This window comes from Chelonia mydas, chromosome 10, assembly GCF_015237465.2.
Source record: "Chelonia mydas isolate rCheMyd1 chromosome 10, rCheMyd1.pri.v2, whole genome shotgun sequence".
Classification (NCBI taxonomy): Eukaryota; Metazoa; Chordata; order Testudines; family Cheloniidae; genus Chelonia; species Chelonia mydas.
The window spans coordinates 43,819,053-43,828,171 of NC_051250.2; the positions used below are offsets into that span (position 1 = coordinate 43,819,053).

General features: G+C 50.4%; 1 protein-coding gene and 2 non-coding genes across 3 annotated transcripts; all 3 read left to right on the forward strand.

Annotated features, from left to right (window-relative positions):
• The first annotated feature begins 630 nt into the window (after window positions 1-630).
• On the forward strand, window positions 631-9,113 carry RPS17 (ribosomal protein S17). Its single transcript, XM_007056449.4, has 5 exons — window positions 631-776; window positions 1,725-1,876; window positions 3,944-4,049; window positions 7,619-7,684; window positions 8,987-9,113. The coding sequence occupies exons 1-5, from the start codon at window positions 774-776 to the stop codon at window positions 9,065-9,067; spliced, it is 408 nt and encodes a 135-aa protein (XP_007056511.1). The 5' UTR covers window positions 631-773; the 3' UTR covers window positions 9,068-9,113.
• On the forward strand, window positions 3,521-3,654 carry LOC114018660. Its single transcript, XR_003563934.1, has one exon. It is a non-coding gene; the product is annotated as a small nucleolar RNA SNORA71 (small nucleolar RNA).
• LOC114018659 lies at window positions 4,696-4,830 on the forward strand. Its single transcript, XR_003563933.1, has one exon. It is a non-coding gene; the product is annotated as a small nucleolar RNA SNORA71 (small nucleolar RNA).
• Window positions 9,114-9,119: the final 6 nt, after the last annotated feature.

The following is a 9,119-nucleotide window of genomic DNA, read 5'->3' on the forward strand; positions in this document are numbered from 1 at the left end:
ATCCCAATTCACACACGCCCCGCCCCACCCCATGGTGCCTGGTGCAGGAAGGCCGGGGCGTGGTTGTGCCGGGGTGACGCCAGGCCGCTCTGACCAAAAAGTGGTGCCTGCAGGGGCAATGTCTAGGAATGTCTTTGTGACAGCCACACACCACCTGAGCCAGGCCCCAGCAACTCCTGCTCATAGGGAGTAATGACCAGGGGGCTTTTCACAGGCATCTGACCCACTAGGGGCCCTGTTCTCTAGCTGTTCTCTGCACCCATGTGCACAGTAATGGGCTAAAGTGAATGCTGAGGCTCCAGCGCTGGTTCTTAAAGACAAACTCCGATCACAACACGGGTACTGGAGTGGGGGGCGCTGGCTTTTCCATGGGGCGAGCGTGCTGGTGCTACTGTGCCGCCAAGCCATAATCCGGCTGCAGGGGCAGGACAGCTCTGCCAGCCCTCCCTGGGGGACAGTTACTATGGTTACAAACCTGTCCCCAGCTCAGCTGGCGCTGGGGGTCGCTGTTCACAGCTGGGCAGAGCCCCTAACTCTGCCTGCAGCACGCCCAGGCGTTACTTCTGGGCTTAGGGCGGCGACACTTCCGCCACCTGGCCACGCGGTGGCGCCGTGGCCTGCTCACAGTCTCTGGTGTGCATCCACCTAGCCGCCGGGTGGCGCTGTGGGCAGCCGGCCCGCGCTCTTCCCGGACTCACAGCGCCCTTCTAGCCGCGCTCGCGTTATAGCTCTTTTCCCGGCATCCTTTGCCCTCTTCACCGGCCGCTGCCAATATGGTGGGTACCGGGCCTGGCTCGTTCTCGCTCCTTAATCCGGCGCCATCTGCCCCGGGCCGGGGCTGGGGCCGCGCTGGGGGGCTGCTGCCGCCCCCGGGGGACAGGGCGAGGCCCGTGGGGCAGGGCGGGGAGCCTCGGGCGGGCCGGCTGGGGAGCCGCACGGGGCCGCTGCGGGCCGGGCCCGGGCCCGGGGAGCTGTGAGGGGGGCAGGCGGTGCCTGGGCTCGGCGATCCCGGAGGCCCGGGGCTTTGGGCTCACCCAGCCCGGCTGCAGCGGTGCGGGATCCGCGCTCGCCCATGTTGGGGCCGGGCCCTGCTGGGGTCCCGTCGGAGGGGTTGGGGGGAGGAGCGAGCCGTGGTATCTCGGGGCGCTGCGCGGAGTTTGAGCCCAGTGACTTAGGAGCAGGCCTGCTGCGGTGTGAGGATCCCTGGTGTAGGCCTGTCTGCCTCCCTGGGTCTCACCGCGGGCTGGGACCTTGCGAGCAGTAGTTTACGGAGAAGTATTGGCTCCCCGTAATGAGGTAGTTTTACCCCCCATGGGTATGGGGGCAGGGCCTCTAAAAATACTCCTCAGCATTACTGCCTGCACAAGAAGGTTGGGGGCTTGAGGGTGAATAGAGAAGCCACTGCTCCTGAGGCCTGGGGTTCCTTGTCTTCTGGGTACTTAGACACATCACTGCAGTTTTCTGTGTATTAGGCTAGGCTAAGGGTCATGTCAGCCTCCTGTCTACAGGCTTGGATGTAATGAACTCCATGTGTCAGGCTTATGGGTTTAGTTTTCTGAAGGAAAGTCATCCGTCCCGTCCGTCCCCCCCTTACAGGGTACGGGATTAATGCCACATTAGTGGCTCTTTAGGAGCTCACCAGGAACACTTTGAGCTGGAAGCAGAAATAGATGGGTAGATTTTGCTATTTCACACTGTGGTGACTTGTTCTTCTTCAAATCTAGGGACGTGTGCGAACAAAGACCGTGAAAAAGGCAGCCCGGGTCATCATTGAAAAGTACTACACCCGGCTAGGGAATGACTTCCACACGAACAAACGGGTGTGTGAAGAGATTGCCATCATCCCTAGCAAGAAACTGCGCAACAAGATAGCTGGGTAAGGCAGCCCTGGGATTTGCTGTCCTCTTGTATGAGGGTGTAGCTTTACACATCCTAGCTCTGGGGTGGTGAGAAAAAACTCATTCTGTTACAAAGGTATTAATCTAAGTACGTTTTGATAACCTCAGTAAATGCATCTTGCTGTGACACTGGAGCCGTGTATTAAGGCTTTTGGAGTGTTGAAACATCCCTAGTGAGCTAGGAAGGCATTGATTTTTAATATATCAGAGGGGTAGCCGTGTTAGTCTGTATCCACAAAAACAACGAGGAGTCCGGTGACAGCCCTTAAAGACTAACAGATTTATTTGAGTATAAGCTTTGGTGGGTGTAAAACCCACTTTTTCAGATGCATGGAGTGAAAATTACAGATACAGGCATAAATATCATGTGCCAATCTGTTAAGGTGCCACTGGACTCCTCGTTGGTTTTTGTAGATTTTTGTGAATTTTGAAGGGTAATGTCCACCTGGTTAAGTCAACTTAAATTTTTACACTGGCAGGGATCTGAAAATTGTTTGTAATATCACTAGATCAATCATATCTTTAGAAATACAATCTCTAGAATGTTTAAGCATCATGGAGTACTGCCTTACTTAATCTATATGGTAGATTAAGTAACACATGCTCTTTACTCCTTACCCAGCATCTTAAAAACATTTAACTTCTGGATAACTTTTCCGTTGGCTTTTGGGTGACAGGAGAAATTGATGCTTACCTATGCTTACTAATTACAACTCAATCCCTGCTTAATGGAAGTGTGCTCATAGAATCTTCCTTAAGTTCAAACTCTGTTTCTGATAGACTAAAATCTCTTTATTTCTCTACTCTAGTAGCACTTCTGAGTGTCAGTTCCTTTTAGCATAGCTGTTTCATTACTGTTTTGTTTTAAAAGATTTTAACAAGTCTTGGCTCAAGCTCTGTGTATCTCAGCTAACAAATACACAGAGTTGCATGGAAATCTTTTTCTCCGCTTGTCCATTGTTTTTCCTGGGCTCCTCTAGCAGGCAGCTGTCAGGTTACCTGGTCAGACTTCCCTAGACACTGAGGCCTAGATCCTCAGAGGTATTTAGGTACCTAACTGTCATTGATTTAAACAGTCTAAATACCTCAGGGGATCTGGGCCTGAATTACTTGGTGTTCTGGAAGTGCTAAGATGTACTTCAACATTTTAATCTCTTATGAACTCTATTTCACTGCGTTTTTGGTCAGAGCTTGCTGTATTTGTTTTCCTTGGGGCAAATCCAGTATGGGAGTGGGTGAGTTTTTACGTCATGCTGCGATTAGTGTTCGCCACTTGCATTGCTGCAGGCTCAGGATCCCTGTGCCACCTGACTTTTTATGGGGGGAGGTAGAGAGAGGCTTGCTGATTAACAGAGCTGCAGTTCTCCAGCAGGCAAAGTCAGAAGTGTCGAGTTATCCTCTTGCGTACCCCTGGAAGAGAGGTATACTGAAATCAGGTGGGTCCTGGAGGCCTGTTGCTGTTTGACTTGCCTCTGCCAGCCTCGTGTGTGCATTTGCAGCTCTATTGAATTAGAGCTTGAAGGAAATACCCTAGTGTCTAAGTTGGGTTGTTTATAACCAGCCTCCCAAGGCTTCAGTCACTGAACTAGGAGAAATTGTGTGTTTGGCTTACTTGCTTTGAAACCTGCATTCGAAAGTGACTCTGGTCTTGTCTGTGACCTGGTCATTGATAGTGCAGGGAGAGGAACTTGTGAAAGCTTTTCCCGTGTTTGGAGGGCTCATCCTCATTCCTACCAAACCCTGTAACTTTCAGACATTGCTGCTGGTCTCCTTGTTCCCTTCCTCTCCCAAGAGGCAGGACAGGAAGGCCTTCTGCTGCAAAGTTAATATGGTCTCTGGCTGTGAAATGGCTGGGTAGATATGAGCAGCTGTGGGGGTTTAACTATGAGACAGATACAAGGTCTCTAGTGACCCACCTCTTCCAATATTACGGAGAGCAGAGATGTAAAGCTAGGGCTTCCTCTGGGTGGGTTAAAGCTGTTGGCACCACATTTTCTTATATATCTCACACTGACAATTGACTAGTTTCTGGATTCTCCCTGCAGGTATGTCACCCATCTGATGAAGCGTATTCAGAGGGGGCCTGTCAGAGGTATCTCCATCAAACTGCAGGAAGAGGAGAGAGAGAGGAGGGATAACTATGTCCCTGAGGTAAGATTTCTGGCCATACTTGGGTGCACCTCAGGCCTCTTTTGCCAGGCAGAGTGGCTCATCCTGCCATGCAGGTATCCAGCTTCTGCATGGCTAACAAAGGGGCTTCCATTCTACTTATCACACCAGCAACCATGAGATCTCTCCTTTCCTGAGAAATGGGACCATGACCGGATAGCCTGAGTTAGCTGCACAGAGCTGGGATTTATGAGAAGAATCCAGAGTGACAGACTGATGACTTGTTGTGAAAAATCCCCAGGGACATAGGGAGCCAGGAGCTCCTGCTCTCTAATCTCAGCTGTACTGCTGATTTGTGTTGTGGAGCAAATAATCTCTGCCTCCATTTTCGGATCTGTGAAATGTGGAGAAATAATTCCCTTGGTGTAAAGTGGTGTGAAAGCTGCGATGTATGTTGTTTTGAATCTCATTGAAATTCAAGTGAACTACAGCCTCCTGCACTTATCTGTGGAGGGTCCAGAATGGGACCGGGCTTTCCTGAACTCTCACTTGGACGGGCAGCGGAAGAGAAAGTTGTCGCTCACTTGTCATTGCTTCAGTTCAGTTCACCCAGAAATCTGATGGCCTAACTAGCATCTCCCCCACCCCCTTCCGCTCCCCAGCTGGGTTTAAAGGGCTCTCATCCTGAACCTGCATTCGAAAGTGACTCTGGTCTTGCCTGTGACCTGGTCATTGATAGTGCAGGGAGAGGAGCTTGTGAAAGTTTTTTCCCGTGTTTGGGGGGCTCGTTCCTATCCCTACCAAACCCTGTAACTTTCAGACACTACCTCTTACCCTCATCTCCAGTCCAATGTGGTGGGTGTGGTAGGTGACCTCAAATTGGCTTCCAGCAGAATTATTTTTGCAGCACCATGGACTATGAAGTGACAAACAGCAACAAGCCAGCTTCAGGCCCTGTCTTCAGTGTGCAGTTCACCCAAAGATTGGCACTCCATTGTGACCACAGGTTTGGTTCTGTGGCAGATTGAGTGTAGAGTTCAGTTGTCACTAGAAGTCTTATGAAAAACAAGTGTGCCGCCAGTGAGTGTAATGGGAGCTTTTGATGTCACTGAGTGGGCTGGGGTTATTCCCTTCTTGATACCTGGCTTGCAGATCTCATCTTTCCCTGGAAGTGGGGAATCACTGCTGATATGATCCAGTCCATGATGTACTGGCTGGGTAGCACCCGATGTAAATGCAGGAGGACTGTGCCTGCTCTTGCCTCCCTCCTGATAGTGTGTGTTAGGCTGGCTCCCTCACAGCTACCACCCATGTGTCCCAGTTATAGGACTGGAAGGGGCCTCAGGGTCACTGAGTCCAGTCCCCTGCTGTCACTGTCAATCCCATCCCCCTCATGTCTACCTGTGAGGTGTTTGCCCTCTCACAAAAGTTCTAGCCAGCTCTGAGAACTTGGCATGCTAGGAACATAGGGATAGCCATACTGAACCCCAGCTCCATCTCTCATAGTGCCCTGTCTCTGGCAGTGGCCAGCCCCAGAGGAAGGTGTACGTACCCTGCAGGAGGAAGATGAGGGAGAGATCACGCCCCCACCTTCCTTTGATTCTCTGTGCACAAAATGTCCGACTGCTAGAATAATGCAGCTAGTGACCTGTTAGTGTCTGCGCTTCAAGGGCAGGACTTGCTGGTATCAGCTGAACGAGGAGAGCCCTGATGTAGCTGTCTTCCCATAGTGTCACTGAACGGGGATATAACTCCTTTGTACTCATGTTGCAGGCAAGAGAGATTGGTTGTGAGTCACTGTGAAACTCTAAAATAGGCTTCTGGCAGAACCTCTTGCAAAAGCTACAGTAAAAGTAGGCAGATCTCTTGCTCCATTTATCAGACAAATGCCTGCAAGTGTCATTTCATGGCAGATGAAAAATAGCTGTTTACCGAGAGCCCTTAAATAAGCACGTACAGGAACTCATGGCAAATCGTTGGCTGACTCTTGCATTAGGGGTTTTGGATAGTCAGTGATAAATGCTCAAACTCTGGAGCAAAAGAGTCTTCTTGGCTCACTGTACTATGTCTCCTGCTTCCTTAGGCCGTAGGGGTGCTGTTAGAACTTGGAGATGATCAAGGTTCATATATGTTGTGATCCTGCCACAAGGGCAAGATCAAACAGTTACAACAGGACATGTAAAGCTTGTAGCGTAAGCGATGTTTGCAACGGATCCAAGGTGGGTGAGCTCTGGAGGGAGAGATTTAAATCCGGTTCAGACTTGGAAATTTCTACTATTTATTGCCAATTTAATTTAAAATGTGGTTAGTTATAAAACGTCCATGCTGTGGTGGTCTTTTGAAGTGACACTACTGATGGTGTAACTTACTGGGATTTCCCAAAACTGCCACAGGCAAAAAAACCAAATACTGAAAATGAAAGCCTTGGTCTGTAATTTAACTCACTAACCTCAGTGGGGCCATTCATGGAAGGTCAAACATGTACATAAGTGTCTGCAGCATTGGGGGCTGAAACTGTATTTTTATTTAACGTTTCTCTTATGTAAGAACGTAACTTCCAGTACCCAGCAGTGGCCAGTATCAGAGCTTCAGGGGGTGTGTACTGAACAGGGCAGTTAGAGGGATTCACCCTGTTGTCACTTCAGAACAGACTCACTTCAGTGTTAACAGTGAGAAGTTTAGACTGTTGATACACTGAAAAGCTTCCGATACCTGTTATGCACGCAGGCCAAAAGCTTGGCTACTGAGCTCATTCACGTCTAGGCACCTGGGGGCTTTTGGAAAAAATCGCACCCTCCAGTGACTTAGGCACGTCAGTCCCATTGACTTCAAATGGCAAACTGTGAAGGGCAGAGCATAGCCTGGTGGCAGTGGTTGAAATATAGCCTGGGCTCATCATTGTCTGAGTTTGTGGTGCTGTCACAAGGGTGGTAATGAAACATGGCACTTGTCTCTCTCAACTCAGAGGATTGTCTCTCTCAGCTCAGAGGAGTACTTTAAATGAGACTGCTCAACAGTATCATGAAATTCTGGTAACAATTGAGAAACGTGACTAAAACGGGTGCTGTCTTTCTGAACTAAAACAGTAAATTTAACCAATTGTGAGGACAGTATCCTAGGCACAGCTGGAGTTGCGACGGTCCCATATGCTTTAGGGAAAACAGCTGAAGGCAGAAGAGACTGTCCCTGCTGAGAGCTCCTACTCTGCTCCCTTGCAGCATTGTATGGCAGGATTCTTGGTGCACTTTGCAGCTCTCCCCACAGTATTTATGGGGCAAGTGGAGCTTCCCCAGGAGTGGAAGGTGAGGGCAGTGAGCTGTGGTGGAGGCTTTGTCCCTGTCTGTGAATGAGAAGCATTTGTCTTAGCTCAGGGCTCCTCAAACCCTTCATTCCCATTTGGTGATGTGAGTTTAGCAACTGGACTCAAGGGGTCAGCACTATGTGAGCTTGGACTGTACTGGACAGGTTGGGGACTCGCAAGCTTTGTCTGTAGGCACCCACTCCAGCTTCTGACCATCTCTGAGTGGGGTCTGAGTAATGCTGGACTGCCAGAGCTCTGTGTGTGTGAGTGATATTTAACTAAGTGCATCCGTGTTTCTTTCCCTCTGCAGGTCTCTGCCCTTGACCAGGAGATCATTGAAGTTGACCCAGATACTAAGGAAATGCTGAAGCTGCTGGTGAGTGTGAGCTCTTCAGGGAGATTGGCTTGTGCCTTCGCTCTTAACCATCATAGCTCGGTGCAGACTGAAGGCCTTGTCCAGGCACCAGGGAGAGCCTCGTAGCAACAGCTGTTTGGAGGACTTTGTTATGAGCAGATTTCAAGCACTGTTACTCTGTTAGAGCTGGGCCATGGACTGACTGGCCTCTGTAGTGTGATTATTATGAACTGGCCAGAAAAAAATCCCTCCCAGCAGTGGCTGGAAAAGATGCTAGAAGCCTGCCAGCAATACTATGCTGACCCTGCTAGCATGGCTTTCAACTGCAATACAGCTAGGCAGTTCTTCGCCTACATCTCAGGGACCCAGAAACCCGCAGTCAGCACCTGACAACCTCTGTGTGTGTGTCTCTCTCTGTAAAGCGGGTAACAGTGCTCACCCACCTCTGTCCAAGCTCTGGGACCGCTGGATGTGATATATTAGTTATACTGGGGTGGGGCTGGGGCTTCTGAATTGAAATATGAAAGAGCCAGAGCTCCTGAGCATGATCAAGGGCTACAACCCTGCTAGAAATCCTAGCACCGGCAGCATGAAAGGGGGAAGGGCAGGCTACCTGAAGAGGAACTTGCCGTGGACCTCACTAGTGGTGATGACGCGTTCTCTTCCCTCCCCACCCACCCTCAGTCTCTTCTGTATCAGCCTCCAGGACTCAGTGTCTGGGGTGGTTTTCCCCAAGCTCTCCTGCATGCAGTGCTCCTTCACGCTCGGAGTTGCTCTTAGCTGTACAAGGGCCTAGAAGCCTGTTTTTGTTTTGCATCTCCCCTTCACCACTGGGACATGTGCTCTGATACCAGAGCTGTGCTCAAGGCCTCCTGCCCCTGATTAGAACACAACCACTACAGAAGTAACTCAACGCCTGGGTAAGCCTGTGATGTCCATTTTCCAGCCCAGCTGCCAGCATGTTAATTGTGTAACTTTCACGATTGGGTGCATCTCCCATCCCAGTCCAGTGAATGCTCAGTCAGGCTGGTCCCTAAGTGTCCCCACCCTCCATGTGTCAAATTTGCAAGCCCATTGGGGCTCACTGCTGTGTTGTGTGACACACTCCCCCCTCCCTGTCCCTGCAGCACTGTCTCCTGTCTGTGGACAGGCTGAAGGACTCACCCTCTGTTCTCACTGGGATTCGGGGTAGATGCGTTTGTGTGTTGGGAGGGAGAGGCGAGGCAGAGCCTGCTTTACTTTGATCTGGGACGTCTCCCAGCAAAGAGGAAGGGGCAGGCTGGCATGCTGAGTGTGACCTGGTTTGTTCCATATGTCTTCCAGGACTTTGGCAGTCTGTCCAATCTGCAGGTCACGCAGCCCACTGTGGGAATGAACTTCAAAACACCAAGAGGAGCTATCTGAATCCATTGCTGTGCTGTCACTTTTCCAATAAACGTGGGAAACCAAACCTGTC

Coding starts and splice junctions, on each gene's coding strand:
- RPS17 (XM_007056449.4), top strand. Junction 1,877..3,943: donor CTGCGCAACAAGATAGCTGG/GTAAGGCAGCCC, acceptor TTCTCCCTGCAG/GTATGTCACCCATCTGATGA. Junction 7,685..8,986: donor AGGAAATGCTGAAGCTGCTG/GTGAGTGTGAGC, acceptor TATGTCTTCCAG/GACTTTGGCAGTCTGTCCAA.